This window comes from Prorops nasuta, unplaced genomic scaffold, assembly GCF_024137725.1.
Source record: "Prorops nasuta isolate Cenicafe-Biocafe unplaced genomic scaffold, Cenicafe_Pnas_1.2 PNAS00030, whole genome shotgun sequence".
NCBI classification, from domain to species: domain Eukaryota; kingdom Metazoa; phylum Arthropoda; class Insecta; order Hymenoptera; family Bethylidae; genus Prorops; species Prorops nasuta.
In genome coordinates, this window is record NW_027116827.1 from 1,037,331 (window position 1) to 1,057,855 (window position 20,525).

The 20,525-nt window shown below is 39.3% G+C and overlaps 1 protein-coding gene and 1 non-coding gene across 10 annotated transcripts in view; both read right to left on the minus strand.

Moving 5' to 3' along the window:
• Nucleotides 1-11,527: 11,527 nt before the first annotated feature.
• TRNAL-UAA (transfer RNA leucine (anticodon UAA)) lies at nucleotides 11,528-11,611 on the minus strand. Its single transcript has one exon. It is a non-coding gene; the product is annotated as a tRNA-Leu (tRNA).
• Nucleotides 11,612-13,919: 2,308 nt separating this feature from the next.
• Nucleotides 13,920-20,525, minus strand: part of kn (EBF transcription factor knot) — a 72,633-nt gene continuing 66,027 nt past the window's right edge. For 3 of the 9 annotated variants that reach the window (XR_010824188.1, XR_010824185.1, XR_010824189.1), the window contains 6 exons: nucleotides 18,961-19,115; nucleotides 18,736-18,862; nucleotides 18,274-18,570; nucleotides 17,759-18,001; nucleotides 16,732-16,983; nucleotides 16,116-16,254 (listed from right to left, as the gene is read on the minus strand). Coding sequence is in view for 4 of the 9 variants with exons in the window: in XM_066742704.1 (XP_066598801.1) it covers nucleotides 16,142-16,254; nucleotides 17,759-18,001; nucleotides 18,274-18,570; nucleotides 18,736-18,862; nucleotides 18,961-19,115 (935 nt within the window). In the remaining 5 variants the exon portion in view is untranslated. Of the gene's footprint in view, nucleotides 16,269-16,727; nucleotides 16,984-17,758; nucleotides 18,016-18,273; nucleotides 18,571-18,735; nucleotides 18,863-18,960; nucleotides 19,116-20,525 lie in introns of those variants that run through there. The other 6 variants (XM_066742704.1, XM_066742701.1, XR_010824186.1 and 3 more) reach the window with 5 other exon arrangements.

The window sequence follows — 20,525 nt, forward strand, 5'->3', positions numbered from 1 at the left end:
AAATTCGATGAGCAGCTTGAAATTTCCTGATGATCGAGTACGGGCTAGGCTTGCACAGCCCGAAAACCATGGATCGAGTGGAAGAGAGCAAAGAAGATTTCGCTAGTCATCCATCCGAAGGGAAGAAACAGAGCAAAGTAGATCGACTCGAAAGGATTCCCACTGCAGCACTGGTAATCACGCGATCATTCCGATTCTTATCTGTACTCTCGGCTTCTTTTGCGTTTCTCGATCACTCGCTTTCAGAGGAAGCATGTAATTGTCGAGAGTGTAGTCCTTTCACGATCAACGCGGTAGAATTTTATTAAAGAATATTTTCAGCTATATAACTATATATGTGTATGGGAACAGGTAATGTACCTACTCTCTCCCGAAAGTATCACAGGGCCGACAGCACTTTTCAACTTTTTCCGACTTTTCGGGCGAGGCCGGCCTCCGAGGTGGCGTTATAACTGGATGGAGGGTCACAGGAGGGTAGAGAAATGGGGTGCGAGGCCATAAAATAAACGTAACTCAATTACACGCTCAGACCGTAAAACCAGTGTAAATCTTTAAACGTAGTGCCGAATTGTGTTGGCCCACGAAATTCCTTCCCAACTACATCGTTAGAACTTTTTTCATTCTGATCCTCATATTCCGCTTTTCTTTCCCCCCACTTCACTCTTCCTCTAAAAACTCTTAATAACTTTACCGAAACTGTAACGTTCCTCGAAAACTTGCTTCTGCAACCAAACAAACAAAATAACTCTGATTGAATCATTATATAGTAGTTTACTAGACGCATTTCCTTGTCAAAGCACAGTACTTATACGTATGTACTAATTATTCATTATTATATTATAATAGTAATCAACACTTTAATTATATATATATATATATATACTATGATTAAAAAGTATATGTTAAGGATATTCTTGAACTATATATACGTTGCCCTGTTGATTATAGATGATTATATTTGCATATATTAATACGTTATTGCAAAAGTGCATGATAATAGTGCGTTTAATGAACTATTAATAGCGAAGGTCGTCGTAAATGATCAGGTTTTTGATTTTCACTTTCTCGACGTAATTGAAAGTCAATACACGGCTCTTTTCGTAATAAAGGGCATACTGCGGGAGTGGGGTAGGTAACTATAACATTCATGCATATACGTATATCAATGAAGGAAGAAATTACGAGGGTCTATCGTATATGCAGAAGACCTCCGTGATCGCGAGGAAGAGGCCGACGATCGGATTAAATTTATGGGAAAAGAAGATTCATCGATTAAGCTTGATAACGAGTGATTAAGACGTAAACTCGTTATCCGCGCGTCTTTCTTCATCTCGCCACATTTTCCACCGAACTTCTATGTTCCGTCTCGTTTTCACGCTCGACAATAGCCGCAGCTAGTTCCTCAAGGGCCATGTGTGTGTGTGTGTGTGTGTATCGGGGATATATAATTTATTAGTATTCCGTGCATGCGCGAGCTCTATTGGCGGCTTTAATGCTCCTGCAACCTATTGCTTGTCTTTCCACCCTACCCACCGGTGCCATATTTTTTCAATGAATAATTCAAGTAATATCCACCACTGGTTGGTTCATCGCTCGCATTTCTTGTTCGACTACAAATCAGCGATATGCTCCCCCCCCCCCCCCCCATTTCTAGCCCCCGGTCCATTCTCCCTTTCTTTCTCTTTCACTCATCTCCCCGCGTTTCACCCCAATATACTACAGAATAAAGCCACCGATTGAAATATCGATATTACGGCAATCTTACGCAAGATGCTTTATTTCGAAGCAAAATAATCTGTTGCTGCGATACGCACAGGCATTTATAGTAATATGGGAAGAAGGTGTTTATAACGCACTCTCGCGATAGGCTGCGATACTTCAACAAAAATTCGCTTCGCATTTTGTCTCCATTATCTGATCGTCGAAGAATTCGTATATATATATATATATATATATATAGACATACACACGCGAAGTGTCGTTGATAGAAATTTTATAGCTTGGTTGTTGCACCTATTACACGGTTTACTGGCTAAATTTCTTGATTTGTCTCTCACGTGAAAGATTTCCTTTTCCAATTGCAGAACGTTGGGTTGCGTTAACGCCCAGCACGAAACTCTATTTAGTAATGATTTTATAAATAATTGCATTCACGTGGGTTGCTGGACCCGGGCCAGACACCAGTCACGCCTAGAGAGATAAATATCAATGGTGTTCCATTGAATTCCAAGGCGGTCCAAGTTTTCAGCTCTAGGTTGAATCCATTTGTGTCCATTCGTGGGTGTGGAGGATTCTTCGAAGAAGCTGTGCATCGTGCCATATTGGCAGCGAGATCTTTTTCCTTTACTTTGCTTATTATGTTAGTCTGTTACTCCTCTACTTCAACACCCGTGTCGCGCGATTTCCGCTGAAAACTCTATCTTTTATCCTCGTTAGGTTAATTTCTTCTTGGGAATACGCCAGCCGGATGGGAGTCCTCCTACGAAAAATTGTGCTCTAGCTCTCGCGTTCAGGCTCAAAAACTGTACTATAGATACACGAATAACACTCAGCAAACGTTCAATTATCACGGATCTCAATCGCGTAATATGCAAACCAATGATCGAAATATCACAATATTATTCAAGCTTTCCTTTCAAGAAATATTTTCAATATTAATCATTTAATGTTTTCTTTTGCCCATCGTTTGTTTCGAATTAAGGTTGATACAGCGAAATTCATGAAGTGTTGAAAAGCTTTTGGGATGCTGATGTAACGTATCGAAAAATCAATTATAGTCCGGATCTGTGTACGGTGGAGAATGGAAGCACGAGGGTCCGGAATTTGCGATAAGGGAGTGAAAGAGAGATAAGAATGAAGCAGGTGAAACAAGAAGAACACTGTCTCTTTCTCCTCTCAAGTGGGATGAAGACTGGTACATAAGCAGAGGTAGACAGCAGGTACAGTGAGATGTATTCACCTGCACGCGCACGGAGTCTGGCAGACTGGCGCTTGATAAGCGGTCGTCGCGCGATAAGGTCGAGCAATACGCTCGAGGGTAATGTACTCCGCATGCATACAAACTGCCACTCGCATAACTGCAAAGTATATAATACATTATTGGAGTAACCGTTTTACGTTGGCCAACCTACTCGAGTTAACTCGCTGCTGTAAAAGCTCATGAATTACGCCGACTGATATACAAATCTTACAAGACTCTTTTACAAGTTAATACCTTTCAATTGAAATATTACAAACTTGTGACAATCAAATCGTGCAGATCAGAAATAAACATTTTGTTTTCAAAATGGCAGACATGACTCTGATGACAAAGAATAAAATCGTAGGTCAGAAAATTTAAATATAAAAGTAGATAAAATGTAAAAGGAAGAAGAGGATGAGGATGAGGATTAAAGCAAGAAGACCGGTCACGGTGAATTCTCTGCAAAGTCCAGTGGTGATCTTACGTATATAGCGTCGGTTAGTAAGGTAAGCGTAGGTGTAGATGCGGGAAGATTACGCTGGGATGGAGAGTCGCGTGGCCCTCCCCCCCTCCTCGTTCCTCTTCCCCCACTTGGTTTCTTTCCTCAGCATCTCTCATTCCACTGTAAACCGCACAGGTTCTCTCTCTCTCTCTCTCTCCCTCTCCCTCTTTTTCTCTCCCTCCTTCTTAGTCCTACCCTCTATCTCCCTCGTGTTCCACACCGACCACCGTCTCGCGGCATAAAATACAGCCTGGAATTTTAATAAGTCCGCCATTGTACCGCGCTGGTCCCGGTTCCCACCAGATTATTTTTCGGCCGTAACCGGCCAGCGTCTATTCGCCATACCGGGTGCAAACGGCACCTTCCAGACTTGATAACCACCCGCAGTTTTACACACTTGCTCCTTCACAACGAAATTGCCTCATTATTCTAAAATTCCTGACACACTCGTACTGGTAGTTTCACTTTACTCTTAAGGATAACAGCAAAAACTAGATTTCTTTACAGGCAATAAACAACGTTGCTATAGTATAATATAGTGTAGTATAGAGCGTCGTATGTGTGTGTTCAGTGACCGACATATATAGCGCCCAGAATTTTATAGATGCATTTAGGAACGGTATCTCACTATGCAGAATTTAATTAGTTCATTCGGCGTGCATGTATGATGAATCGAACGCTGGGTTATTAAATCTCTCGATTCCTTCTGCAGTAAAAATCAAAGATTTCTGAGGTGAAAGGTAAGCGTGGTAAGAAAGTAGCTGTGAGCTGCAAATCTGAAAGGAAGCTGAATGGACTAACGCGTGAAACATTTTTGTACTATACAATAAAAAATCGAAAATCTGCTAAGTAACTCGAAACTCGAGCGCTCAGCAATTCTGTCGATTAATGAATGGATGGTTTGTTGGATCCATCCAGAAAATAAAGAGTGATGCGAAACAAGCCTAGTGATTTTAAATATTGATGCAACGGCATAATTTAAAAAGAAAGTCAACAATTTCTGAACTGCAAATGTGAAAGGAAGCTGCTAGTATCCTTTTTGAACGAGGAGCTATTGCATTCTCGAAAAAAAAACATATGCTGATTCAACCATCTTGAGCGTTCAGAGATTTTGACATTTTATATTCCAGCAAGAATAAAATTAAAAAAAAATAAGTTGAAAGTTTTGACAGCTGTAAATCTGAAAGAAAGCTGCATTAACCATAATCTCAAATACCGCATCATTTCCCAACGAAAAACAGAGGATGAGCTGAATGAACTTCTATATGGTGACCGAGGACTGTTCCTAAATGCATCAATAAAATTCTGAACACCACATCTGGCAATTAATGTATGTTGGACCCAATCGAAGCTGCAAATGCTTTGAACAAAGTGACACGCAAGTGAGTAACAATTAAAAGCAAATGTCAAGCAAATTTACAAAATGCGATATTCTCTAAGTCCAAACTCTGATTTCGAATTGGCTTTACTTGATTTTCCTTTCTTGCTGAAAGAGCCGTGTTAACGCGAAGCTGGACAGGTACAAGCGGCTGTTATTCCATTCCGGAAATGCTGGAATGCCGCTGTGGCGCCAGGACCGCATATCGGCATACTGCAAACCGCAAATCAATTTGCACTTCCCCGTTCCTCCCGCGCGCAACTGCCTCTCGACCATCGCTTATTGGCTATACGGAGAAATCAGAGATTTTCCCAAGTTTTTTTTCATTCAATGAGAATTAATGAGGTCAATGAGATTGATTTATCAATTTCTGTTAAAGATTTTTGCGAACTTCTCTGACCGTAGACCAAGTTTTTACAATCATTTAACAAGGAAAATCAGAATCTGATCCGTATTTGACTAAAATGCTGTTGCTATGTAACAGACGAATACTTTTACCTTTTAGAGTACTTTTGCCCAACCATATATATAACTTTCTCTGGCTAGAATCCTCGCCTTGAAGACACAGCCGAAACTTAATTATTCTAGGAATGACACTATGCAAACGAAACATCTTTGCGTCGATATATTGCGCAAACATGAATTAACACCTCGTATACTTTAACTCAGATAGTAGGTAAATGCATGCATGTGTACTCTACATTCGTTTATTTATCACATTTTTTCCTCAATTATATTAATAATTTGAGAAATACCATTAGATGCTCTATGATTATACTAGCTTTTCATTGTTACAAAGAGACTATCGCTCCTTGATCGATTCCAGCTTGCACCAACGCAAATTTAACTTTTCAAGTTCCAGCAAATAAAATTGATGAAAAAAAAGAAGATATCTACTAGAAGATTGTATTTGTTTTTAATAGCTTTTGCTTTGTTCTCGATGAAGCTATTAAATCTTGGTGAGGAAAAAAGGTTAGACAAATGATACAGTTAACCCATAAACTGTGAAGTAAAAGATGGTAATGATAAAGGGAGGATATTACTTTGGCTCTTAAATTATCAGAGACAGCAGTAGCGACCACCGAATGCTTTGAGAGCCTGCTGAAAAGCTATTGGTGAACACATTGAAGTATAGGTAGGAGAGAAAGAGGAGGATATGAGCAGTGCGAGAGGGTATGTTACGTGTGTACGTATAGTGTATATCTATACATATATAGGTGTATGGACACGTAGAGAAAGGAAGACAGAAGCGAAATGGGCAGAAGCGTGCGAGAGCGGAGGCAGACAAATTACAGAAGCTGAGGGACGAGTCGAGCTCGAGCTGGAGCGAGGGAGGACAAGCCTCTCCGAAGCTGAGCCGATGCTAAGCTCGGTTAAGGGCGAGAGTATAGCAGACGCGAATGATTAACCTGTGGCGCCGCACACGATCGTAAAGCCCTACGGGCCCTTTCGATGGATCCATTCGCGCTAACCCCTCTTTTCATTGCGCACCGATTCTCTTCGCCTTTGTCTCTCTGGTAACAACTATCCTCCCCTTCCTACATAAATGAGAACCACTATACCATACCCCTCACTTTAATATTAAAATACACGTATAGCTAATTACGCAATTATCGACTTTGTAAAAACAATTATCGATTAAAAATTATACAAAAACTTATTTCGCATGTATTCGTAAATCATGAATTTCAATCGATTTGGCACAACGAGTTGTTAAATTGAGAGAGAAAAATTATGCGAATTGTGCTATTTCCGGGGCTGGAGAGGTAAAGGCCCGATCGGCAGATGGATCGATGGTGAAAAATTTGTCCGGCTGTGATATGATGGAAGCAAGAGGCCATATTATGAAAGGCAAGGCCGTAATTAGACGGCTGGGCTTCGCGGCACACAAGGTAGTAATCTCCCGCCTTCCAATATACGTGTAATCTGCCCACTTTCTTACCTGAAATTCTTACTCTTTATAATTCAGCAATAAATAATGACCAATCGTGATTGAGATATATTTATTAATTTAATTTATTCCTATCCTTGGGAATTTACCATATTTAATTAATATTAACGGGCAGGATCAATTTTAAGAATCACAATAGTACGAGCATATTATACGTTATGGCAAATGTATAATCTCGCTTGAAACGCTGCAGAAAGGATATTCCCATTCTCCTAGCAATTTACGCTTATCAACCGAATCGAAAACGTGGCATTCGTTTTTCTCCGTAGAAAATTTCACTTTCCATGAAACAATATCGATATTTCGAGGAAGGAAGGCAATATGGAGTATTTTCTCTGAATTTGGGACGATTTTCTTAAATTAGCTATTGGTCTAGCGAATGTTACACAATGAATAATGAGACATTCTAGAAATTACAGTAATAAAATTAGGAGTTCTGCTGAAATTCGAAAATTCTAGGAAGTTTAAAGGGTCAAAGAAGAAAGTAGGACGTCAAAGTAACGCGTATAGCTATATATATATATATATACGTTCCGATTTATTTCGGCGAACCGATCGATTCTGCCGCCAATTACTTCGCTTGTTTCCCTTTCATCCCACTCAAAGTACTACGCGTTACAGTATTGTGCACACTCGTACATACGTAGGTACGCAGAGAGAAACTCGCACAGCCCACGATACCGTACATATAGTACTTTATTTTTTGCGATCTTATCGATAAAAGTATCTGGTGATCGGTACTATACAGACGGCGGCGTAGGGTCACCTCGCGCATCAGCATTACGGATAATATCAAGCATCGAAGAAACAAACTCGTATAATCTATAGTTATTGGAAAATAAACCTTCAAAGGTATATTATATCAGGACTTGTCACAGGTTTTCTGGCGAAGCGCGTTAAAAGACTATTAATCGTTTGCTACTAAATTCTCATAATTAGCCTACAGTTCATTTTGAAATGTTTCGCTCACTGTGGAAGAAATAAAAGATCAAAGAGAGAAAGAGATAAGAGTACTTAGCATAAAAAATTCAGATACTCGGTATTCGAAACCGGTCTTTAATGTAGAATTTAAACCTGTTCTCACTAAAAGGTTGAAATATTAGATAATTTGATTTATGTTGAAGTTTCATACGGCAGAAGTGATCCAGCAGTGGATCTGTTCGTATAATTTCTCCGTGGTCCACGGACGAGAATAGTGATTAAAAGGCGTAGATCGATTTCTATATATACCGAAAAGAAAGATCGCGATTAAGTCACTCGCATTTTTCTCAATCGTGAATTTTACGAGTGGTCGCGAGCGCATTATTGAGAAGCAATTTATAAGTAGCACTGTTTAAAGTGATTTTGAAATAAATATTTGTTCGCACGCAGTGATGAGATGAATATCAACTGCAGCAGTCGTATTAAGTAGAAGAACTCTGGTCAGAGCTGCCGCAGGAGCCAATTCGTCATAGTGCTCGAGAGTGGCGGGATTATAGCAGGATTAGACACGTGCGTGAAGCGTCTAGAATATATCGCGATGCGCGCTGCATGCTATAGCTATATATATATATATATATATATATATATACAAGATACACGCTCGAGACATTGCACGGTCATTTGAACTTCGAACTCTCAACTTGTTTACATCCTACGGTCACTCTAACGCAATTATAAAGAGAAATAATAATTCGCCTGTTGAAATTGCCGTTAGTCGCTCGTTTGAGATATATATAGAAGAATCGCTCGAACGATACGAGCTAATCAATATTGGACTACGCTTGTAATCGTTGCAAGATGAAATGTATACTTTTGCATACGATGCGAGGCGGCGATGATCGAGCTTAATAAAAAGTAAGCACTCGTGCTTGCGTTTAGAAACGTTTCCTTCGTCCGGCAACTTGTATTTCACGATTTCTAATCTAAAGGGTCGTTAGCACGACTTAATAAACGGAAGAGATTGGATCCAGAGTTTTTATCCTGACAATCTTAAATGACGTTACCGCAATTTACTTTTCAACTTGCCATTTAAACTGTCCATGATTATTATCCGAGCATGGAATATTCCTTTTCCCGCGATAAATTATCGGTGAAACGTTTAGAAGGATCAGCGGTAATTGGTGAGTATGTAATATTTAATTAAAGCTATGAAGTTAATGCTTGTTTACAATAGTTATACACACCCTTTTAGTGCAATAATGAATAATCGACGCATCTATGGAGTCTTTTGCGCTCTTGTCAACACGTTGGAACAGTCGGAAGAAGAAGAAGAAGAAGGAGAAGAACAAGAGGAGAGAGAAAAGCACGGGATAATCGGAAAGTTAATCGTTTTTCAATTCAAGGTAGCCAGCGAGGCCGTGCAAACGGTAATCAAACAGCTCAAACATTTTTTTCTGCTTCATTTTAAGCTGCCACTTACCGATAGTAATTACCATACTTTCACAGAATAATTTATAGGTTTTAACGGTTGAGTCTTTAGCGCGAGTAGCGTTAATCAAGTAATAGCCGTGTAATAGTGTTGTTACTTATTAGTTATTCAGTAAAGTTGCTTGCATTTTCACATAATTCGGATAATAAATGTGGATGTCGTCGCCTCCTGGACCAGTTTACTCGGAGAAGGAGTGAAAAGAAAGTGTGTGGCGATGTGTGCGGTCCCTCACACCCACACGCAAGAATCACCGTTCCCGCGCGACGCTTTGTTTTGGATTGAAGTGCCGCTTAAATCCGTATAGCGTTACCATATCCTGCTACGCGATCGCTCTGCAACGTAAAACCTAATTAGCCAATGAATTCCAGACACTCTCTCTCTCCCGTGCCTCTTGTGTTTCTGTTGTTGTTGTTGTCGTTGCTGCTGCTGCTGCTGCTGGTAACGGTGGTTTCTTCGTCCATCTACCTATAATATTCATTCTCACGAAACTTATTTACGAGGAATCCCAAATTCTCCAAATTATATTGTTTATTTCTGGCAAAGTTTTCTTAACGATACCACGCAAGGATTTTGAGGAGAGGGGGGGGGGGGGGGGGGGAGAAGGATAAAAGCGTTGGTTCGTATTCTCATCTTACAACACACTTCAGGCTCTGCGGATTTGCATACCTTTCAAAAATAACAGCTGAGTTTTTACCATGGATCTTCGAGCAAACATTGCTTTTGCGAACATTAAGAAGTCGAATAATGGTAGGGAGCATCTCGAAATACAAATGATACAAGAACGTGTTAGAATCAGTGACGATGATAAATACAAAACAAGATTGCATGTAAGAAATGCATTTGCATCGGTGAATGGGTACTGATTGGCGTCGCGAGACAATCAAGGAATACCTGAATGTAAACTGGTGGAAAAGGATTTTTCGAGCGTGTACCGAGTGGTCGAAAAAAAGGAGGAGGTAAGAACCGAAGGTTGGAAATTGTAGTTCCTTTGGGAACGTGTAGCAAGCACCAGGATGTTAATTACTACTGTCAGTCGATGAATATCACGACTTCGGTACTCATTTATTACATATAAATATTACACGCTCGTTGAAATTGTAAATAGTGTTTATAGTGGTCATAGTTGTAAATGATACGCGCCTGATGAAATTTTCGGATGAATACCCTTGAGTATATATAAGGGTCACACGCGTGCTTCGCACACATTGTTGTAGAAGAGTCCTCTCCCCACTCTTCTCTATTTCTTTTTCTCTCTCGTTCTCTTATTAGCAGGCCATTTCACGGATAATCCGCTATGATTGCTATCGAGAGTGGCTGCGTGTTCGATTCTGGCGGGTGGATATAATTTACGCCCGGACATAAAGAATCCTCGATTAAAGCCTCATTTTTTCTCTGCATTATTTCGGCACATTCGTACTGCAATTACATTTTACGCTTCGAGATTTATGTTAAAACTTTCTTTACATTTATATTTTGTTACAAATGTTTAAATATTTAAACACTTTAATTAACTCATGATAGTTTTCAACATTTAGTAGCTAAACATATATTTTAATTAGCTTTTGTGGCTAAAGTATAGTTATTATGTATGAGGGTATAAGCCTCATTGTCAAAATTACATAAACGTCAATATTAATTGCATTTAAAACAAATATTGCAAAGCATAATTTATTATCTTTCAAAATTATCCAAGAATTAAAGGCTTGCTCATTACTTTGGATTATAAAAGTTTGAATTTACAGTTTTATTGTAATATAGGATATTAGGCTTTACTTTATCAAAAAGTTATTACTTCTACCAACCTAATGACATCTATTGCATATTTGCTCAATTCTAAGCCAGGACCACAACGAAAAGAGAATATTCTCTAAATTACAGCAACCGACATTACCCATAATCTGTTTTATCGATCAACGATTATGAAAAGAATTAGAAATCTACTTTATCAACTGTACAGGGTTGGTAGATAACAGAGAGAATATGCAGCTTCCAATACCATTGGGAAGAGAGCGCGTTACTACGCACTTATGAAACAAATGATGATTTTCGTAATTCTAGTTACTTCAATAAATTAACAGTAATTTGGTTAACGTCAAGCAAAGATATATAAAAAAATTACGTTATTATATTAGATTTTAAATCCAAAAACCTGTGAAAAATAAGTACAACTTGAGCAAAAATTTTAAAAGCAATATATCATTAGAAAGGTAAGTTTTAAATGATAAAAGTTTAAACAAAAAAGTTTGTTAACCATAAAAAGTGTTGATAAGATAAATAGAATTAATGATTTTAATTTTAGAAAAATTTTCTATAGAAAAAAAGTTTGCCAGGTGTGGGGTTCGAACCCACGCTCCCTTACGAGAACCAGAGCTTAAATCTGGCGCCTTAGACCGCTCGGCCAACCTGGCTGTATATCGTCGTGCTTTTAATACATGATAAGTTGTCATGTCACTTTGGCTTTTATTAATTTTTGTAATAGTACTATTTTGTGTAATTTATTTCTTTAAAAAACAATCCGACTATCAAGACTGTGGCCCTAGCGGATGTACTTTACCACGATCTTAGTATGAAAAATTCAATTCCTGTCATAGGCTGTATAATTTTATATGAAATCTTCAAATTATTCATCATTAATTTTCTAACACTGTACTCTCTCCCGTATATAATATGATGTAATTTTTTGAAAAGAATGTCGAATACTTATTAATTATAATTTATTTAAAATCCATTAAGATACGTACACGCTCTCACGCGCTGTTTTATGTAGGTATATGTGCATCAATGATTCACAACTATGAATCTTTATTTGATGCTGTTTCATAAAGAGAGCAACAACGTCGAAATCGGATACTGCTGAATAAAGATTACAGCAATCAGCAGATGGTAATGTTCTTTCACGTCGCTAAAAGCACAATAGGCTTAAAGGGCTGCGTTGGAGCACTCACAAACAGAATTCAAATGGAGGCAAATCTACGAAAGAACAGATCTTATCGCAGCAAACTGTCAGGGGTACATCACTAGATTGCTCCTATCACAGCCACCGGTCCTGGTGTTCATCCTCCCCTTTGCGCATAACCCAAATACAACACTACTCATCCCACCTTCATTATTATATATACTCTATCTATTTTATTTTTTTCGTTTCTAATAATAAGCAGAACTAATTTCGACTGCATTTTATTTCTGTGCATTTAAATTTGTAGCAATTTATTTGTGCTTGTGAAGGTGATGGACTTATAACAAGGGTACGCAAACAGCCACGTGCCAAAAATTAGTCAGGGAGCTAATGTTCGAGTCCCTCATGAGATTGACAATGTGTTTTAGTGGACAGCCTCGTTACTGTAGCAGTTTTTATGTACGATATTTATTTCGAGTTAAAAACATTAAAATAAGTATAAAGCATATACATATATACTGATGCTATATCATAAGATACATTGCATTAAACAAGCAATTTTATGAAAAATAAATACGATGTTAATTAATATCGGTATAGAAATTACTGGAAATAACATTTTATTATAATTTGTAGAATTTATTTTTATTGTTGAATTATATATATATATATATATATATATATATATATATATATAGCATACGCATTGTTGTGAATTAGCAACACAAGGCGTGAGGAGAGAAATCGATCGTTCAGTTCAGCAGGCCGCAAAAAAGTTACACTAATATGAAAGGAACGATTTCGTATAATACCCACGTTGTAACGTTTGCAATGAGACACGTGCCAGCCCCCAGCCGTTGTACATGCCACGTGTCAGCCAATCTAAATCTAATAACACAAACAGCTTCACAATAACGTGCATCACATAGGCCGCCGTTTGGTGGCCGGAGGTAATACGATACCATGTGAACTAATCGTTCCGAAGTGGTTCTCCAGATCCTGTTTCGCTATTTGTTGAACTCAATGTTTCCTCTCTTGGGCCATAATAAAGACCTAGCCGGACGCGTGTGTGTGGATTAATTATTTATCTAGACTATTAGAAACTACACACACACACAGACCCTTCATATTTCTCTGTTTATTCGTTTAGTTTCATTTTTGCTTTCGGCAAAATTGTAATCATTCGTAAAAAGATAACTTTCTATAATTAAAAATAATACTAGAAATAAATTATATTAACCTTTTGTTCTCGAGATAAATTAGTTATCCTCCGATTAATGATAACTGAGAGTCACCTCTCTCTCGAGTGCAAAGGATTAAGCCTCAATTTTCAGTAACTTTTTTTTATATAAATGACAACAGCATTATTATTCAATTTCAATAATTATAATAACGATAAACGAGTCTGAATCTGAGTCAACCCTTTCTTTCGTATGCAGGTTCTATAATGTAATTAATAAAAAACTATTTATTATGCCAAAATAACGACGCTAGTTTAATCCAAGTTAAATTTCTTTAGTAATATCTACTAATCAAAACATTTTAATAAAGTTATTGACAAGGCTGTGTTTTACTTCCAAGTGTGATGACTACCATAAAGACGACTTATCCCGAGAAGGGGGGGGGGTCTCTCCTTAATAATAGTAATATAAATAAGTTTCAGGTGCACTAATATAAATGATAGTTTACAATTCCATTCCTATGATGAATAACGATCTTTATACATGGTTTCAAGTTCCCTTATTCAGAAAACAAGTATGATAGTGGATAGGATGAGAATTAGAGGTGATAAGAAAATTGTTTGTATTAGTTCTCAAAAATGTAAGTTTAATTTATTTCAATATACATAGACGAGCGTTTTTGCGCACGCACGTATTTTGCGCGAAAATGTACGAACGTGCGAAAACGGTACGTCTTGCGAATAGTGGCATTACGTGATCGAATCAAAATTACAATCGATACAGGATCACAAGATGATAGAGCGTGGCTCCAAGACGCAGCAAGTAGTTTCAGCTACGTGTAAAAACTACGCGCTATGTCGATATGCAAAAAGGAACTCTTAATAGACTAATTATCAACTGATGAGACTTTTGAACATTTCACTAATCGAAACGATACGATTACGTATCTAAATACTGCAATTCTTCGTTTTACAAGAGGGCTTTGTCTTTTCGGTAATATTCTTCGTATACTTTCGTGTCAATTGTGTGAGATTTCGCATCGGACTTGCTTATCGAATCATTTAAATAAACTTCACCTTTTTTTACAAGTCGCGCTCGATCCAATTTTTTAACGCTTCAATTTCTTTCTATATCATTTGGACACTGCTGCTACACTCGTGCTTACTTCCATGAGGGCTAGGTATAATTGTCGGGGGTTTCTCTCTCTCTCTCTCTCTCTCTCTATCTTTCACATATACGCGGGCATACACACGCACACTCCTCCTATTCTCTCTCTCTCTCTCTTTCTCTCTCTCTCTTTGATATGAAAGTGATTGAAAATCATCGAGTAAATATCATATACATATGAGATATGCTTAGATAAAAACTGTTTAAAAAATTGGACGACGCAAATACAATAATACAAATAAACTAAATACGATCTACGATTATTTACACTTATTTATAATGATTCTCGTTCTACAATCACGATAATATCATCATTTCGTTGCGCTTTGGGAAATAATTTCATTCGCTTTGTACATCGCAACAATATTTACAGATAATTTACAAAGTACAAGTTATACAGGTTACGCTACCTAGGCGATATTGGTTAGTCACTTAATTAATGGTAGTTCAGGGAATAGGAAGATTAAATTTTTGGGATTGAAAATGTTTGTTCTAAAACTATCAAGTCTGTTATTGGGTGATAAGCGATATGTCCGTCTAGTGGTTTCCCTTTCGTTCGATATTCGCTAGCGTAGAACCGCGCGTCTCTCTGATATATATTATATATAAAATATTCAACGCTTCGCGTGTCTCCGTTTGACACGTCACGCCCACGCCAAAGTTCAGCAAGGTGTGATCGAGTTCCTTCATTCGGTGATCGAAGAAAAACGCTTCGAAGCAGCCTGTCAAGACTAATGTAATACGTCCTACAACACTCTTCTGCGTCAGGGCAACGAAGATATTCCAATCTTACATGCACGATCTTCCTCCATTCGTCCGTGCACATTTAACAATTAGATATCTATCGAGGAATAATTGCTACAAGTGTACAGGCTCGACATGATCGTTTGTCTCTCTCGTTACAAATTACGACGATCGAGAATCATTCGCGTTAACCAAAATTTCTCTAAGATAAAATCATCATCACTTTCTTCCCTATTTTACCGACTGTTAGCAAAACAACTTTGGAATTTATGAAATTTTTTAATGACAGTTCTACGACTATTATCACCTGTTTTTTACAACATAACAAACGATCATCATAAACATTCCACTGGAAGTCCTCCGTATTACATTGTTCGATATGTATAATTCCTTAATATTCTGAATCTTCTTAATAAATCGTAAGAAGAAAATCTTTATCGGTATTTGCACTATCTTTGCAATAGTCTGTAATAAGGACTTTAGCTCCGATTGGATATACTCTATAATATCTACCTTTCTCCTTTCTCTCTCTCTCTCTCTCTCTCTCACTCCTCTTCTATATTAATATGGAACAAAACATATATATATATATATATATATATATATATATATATATAGTTTAACAGAAAAATAAGTGAAAGAATATTTGTAGATTTAACTTGAGAGATGCAGATTGTAATGTCAAAGAAACCAATTTAGGCTTGTCTCCTGGAAATTCCATTGTTCTTGTTTCTCATTGCTGAATAAAGGGTAAATGTTAGAAGCGAGAGAATATATAGAGAAGAAGAGCGAGTAGAGAGCGCAAAAGTGGTAGTAGGGAAAACCCGTTGGAGAAAGAGGTTCTCAGCCGCATGATACTGCAAAAATCCCAATATCTTCTGGGCGATGGAAAGTTTCCCTTGCACAAGTAGAATGGCTCTCATTCCGGTCGGAGCTTACATCTCGTAACACTATTTGCCATTTGTCGAGAGTAACGGACTGGCGGAGGTAGTGTAACCCTGGCTGCAGGTGGGCAACATGAACGGGTTCATGTTGAACGGTGGGCCGACCACTTCTCCTAATCCTGCAACATACCCACTGTCGGTTATACATTAGTAACTCATTGCACCTCTACGTCTATTTGTTTCATTGTTATTATTATTATTTCTAAAATCAAATATTCGATCTTCCTGTACTCTATTAAACAGTAGCACGTGTACTTTAAGCGTATCGATAATTCAAAACACGTCTGTGTATAGCGTACCTATAATATAAGCACGGTAGGGAGAAGACGTGACTTGGACCAAGCTAAAGTAAAGAAGAAAGCTATACCAGTGAAACAAACACGTGTAATTACAATTCCCTAACGATTAGCCATTCACAAATTTGCAATTAACGTTTTGTCTTATACGATTGAATAATTTCTTAATTGTGTTGTTTCGACAATTTGAATGAAAGTTTAAAAAGTATAACGTGCGTTGCGATGCGCAGCCAAAAATAAAGTGAAAACAATTGAAAGAGTTGAATAGAAAAAATATATATAAAAATTAGGCGTACCTACATTTTCGAGACTGAGCTGTCGTGCATTGTCTGATAACACTTTAATCGAAGTGCATAGGATGGTTTTGGTGGTGTTGGTAGTGGTGTTGGTGGTAGTGTTGGTGATGGTGGACGGTTAGCGGTTACTGGGCGGCTGTGGCGAGGTGGTGCTGTGTGGGCCAGTGCGGTGGGACTGAGGTGGTCGGTGGTCGTACTACGGGAGCGAATGCACTCCCGTCGCCGGACGAATAGAAAATGCCATAATGTTCGTGCGCTAAAACGAAAATCCACATGGGAAAAACTATAAATGCGTGCATAGCGAACGAGTGTGTTGAAAATATTATATAAACGTAAGCACATGCGTATCTCTATCTCTCTTTCTCACACACACACACACACACACATCCTCTCTTTCTCACTTATTGCGATCATGCGTAAAATATAAGTGCGTCGATGGCGTCCAAGTGCACGCGTCCCCGATATTTCACGAGTTTCGACGAAGAGCAACGATTATGGTCAGCGATTTATATGAGAGAACTGCGAAATTGCATATAGGGACTCTGCGAAGAATACAAAGTGGAGAAATATCTTAAAGCTCGGTGGATTATTATTCTTAAAAAAAAAAAAAAACGCTTTACGCAAATTTAGAAATACATAAAATACAAGGAGAATCGATAGCCGAGTGTATTACAGTTAAAAAGAAAATTGCTGATGAGAAAAAGGCGTGATATAAAGAATTTAACCGACTGACGTTGGTAATCACTTGATTACTATAGCGCTTCGTGTAAATACTGGCGATCGTCGGAGAAGCTGCGGGATGAATAATTCAAGGGAGAACGCGTCTCACGCTGAGAACAATTCGCCATCGACGCGCGGCTCTTGGTTTTTTGAGAAATTCGTGGAAAAATTTTCTTGGAAAGGCCGCGAGCCGCGAGGATGAGGAAAAAGTGGAAGTGGAGGCAGAGTTTTGGTATATAGGATCCAGGGAGAATGCGTGAAAGAAGAGAGACGAAGACATTGGTAGGGGAATATGTGCTTTTGAAACTTACGCGAGGTGTAGAGGGTGGGACTTCCGGCGTAAGGGTTGGCCACAGAGTAACTTCCGTTTGTGCTGTGACTGTGAGGCGTGCTGGCCGAGCTACCGCAGTAACCACCACTGGTTACGATCCCACGTGGACTGGCACTGCTGCTTTGTCTGTAGGCGTCAACGTTGGTCCCAACGCTGCCACCGCCACCCCCGCCTCTCCCCCCACCGCTCCCAGCACCGGCTTCTGTCGTCACGGAACTACCGTCTAGAAATAGAAACCTGCCCGTCAGACGAACTCGTCAGTATTTTTGATCGGTCAGTTCGTTATGAATCATGCCTAACGTAACACTTATATTTATTCCAAATCAATTTTACTCAATTATATATATATATATATAAATGCTTTATTTCGTTCAAACGTTTGAAAAAACCAATGACATTATTGCTTCTCATCATTTTCTTTCTTTCGTTACTTTTAGCAGTGTAATATACTAAACGCTTCTAATCTTGTTTTCTTTTCTTCGAGTAGGTACTTACCGTCCGTCCATTTGGCCGCGCTACCATTTTCCTGCACCGTCACCGCAAGTTGACCCGTGTACGAGTTAAACGCAGTGGCGGAAGTGGAAGTTGGCGGCGCGGGTGGGTGCCCTGACCCAGGACTCCTAGGTGCTCCTGTTATTGCTATGTTCCCACTTCTGGGCATCAGGGCTTCTGCTAGATCCGCAGCTCTTTTCAATATGATCTCTTTCGGAAGCTTTTCCGGATCGCCCGTGTACCGTGGAACAAGTTTCTGTAACCTTTGGAAGCCATAGTCGATCGTAGGTTCCGTTAACGCTGAAAAAATCAATAGCGATTCTTTACTAGTTGAAATATTTTTACGAATAACCGTAACTTTCTTCGGCATCTCGTTAAACCGCTCATCGCGGTATATACAGTCAATGTTTTTCGATAAGTGTCGTTTAAATATCGTGCAAAGTAGACCAATTACTAATTACTTACAAACATAAACGAATCTGCCTGGAGCACCTTTGCAGAACTGTTTACTTTTGTAAGACAGCGTGACTTCGACGACACCCGGTATTTGCCGTGGTGGCGTTTGCACCTTAATAGCGCTTGGAGTTATTAGCTGTAAACAGAGTACGGTGGAATGTTAAGAGAGTGAGAGAGGGAGAGAGATCGGTTTTAAGGGGCGATAGAAATAATCGACTGAATTGAATAGCTCACCTCGCTCCACACTAACATTGACCCAAAAACTACTTGAAGACCATCGAAGAAGTTTTCTCCAATAATTATTACCGTTGATCCACCCGATGTCCAACCCTCGTTCGGTGATATTGCCTTTATGCAAGGTGTTTGGAGTGGAATCGGTGGGTAAAGTCCTTCGAGATAAAACGAATCGATTAGCGAGCGTTAATCGTGTAATTAAGAACGCGAACAAGACGTTAATGAAAGAGGGAAAGTGGATGAGGTAATATAAGAAAGGAAAAGAGAAAAAAAAACTTGGAGGTGAACGTAGAAGGAGAGAGAGAGAGAGAGAGAGAGAGAGAGAGAGAGACACGCAGGAGTACAAGTGTGAGTCGATCCTCGGGATATGGAAAATTATCCGAATATTCTGTTTATTCGGTCGGGGTCGAGTGGCAGATATATTTTCTAGCGTGTCAGGAGAGCTTTCAAGCGTGTATAGCAGCTAGAGTGAGGAGAGAGATGAAGGTAACCTATGTAGGATAGGGAGTGTAGAGAAGAAAGGGAGGAAAAAATAAAGAGAGGGACACACGCTCTAGTCATGGACGTGATAGAAAGAGTGAGATAGGGAGAAATGAAAAGGGACGAGGGCTGTTTCAGGCTGGAGAAGGGTTGTAACAAGAAGGAAGAGGAGGAGAATGGTGTGGGTACGATCGGGCCGCTGGTGTCTCTGCTTGGAATTTATAACCCAATGATATCATTTTGTACCCCAGCGAAGCCAAGCAACCCCCGGTACCGACCCTGCCAGAGAGGAGCCACGGCAGAGTGGCTGACATCATGGTATATTGCTCCCAGTGACGCTCAAACACTTTCCACTTCAGATGCTTATGCGCAGTCACTACGATAAATCTCGTGTGCTTAAAGGACTTGGAATATACGTTACACGAGGATATTATTTTTAAGGGTCCGTGATTCTTTCCATAATGGTACAGGTGTGAGTACTACTTATCTAATGACGCCCTAATAACTTCCAATCTATTCCCAGATTTTTTATGTATACGAATAAACTGACGTGTGTATAGCGGAAGGGAAGAAAGGGAATTTCCAGAGGAATCCAGCGATACGTTTATAAAAATTATCTCCTCTTTGATGTACGTTTTGAATGTGTAATGGGGATTCTTGAAAAGGGAGGACTTGGTGTTTATCGCGAGTGACTGAACAAATCGAAGGAGCATTGTGGAGAGTAGCGAGAGGTATTAATGAGTTACACAGGCAGCCTCTCTCAATCGATGTAGATTCTTGAATGGGACTGTGGTATTTATTGCAGCGGAGGCAGAAGAAAGTCGTTAAACAGAATCGAGCGCGTTGGCAACCACCCTAAAAGGGAATTGTCGAGCGGGATGGTGTGGGTGAAGCTGCGGAAAGAGGTGGGCGAAGCTCCGCGGAGAAGGAAGGAAGAAAGGAAGGAAGGAAGGAAGGAGCAAGAGGGCTAGAAAGAGGGATTCGGTGGAGAGAAGGCCGGAACAAGCGTACCAACCCGGAATAAATAAAATCCCCGCGCTACTGAGTGCTAAGGGGCGCCGCTACCCCTTCCCGAGACGCGTCCC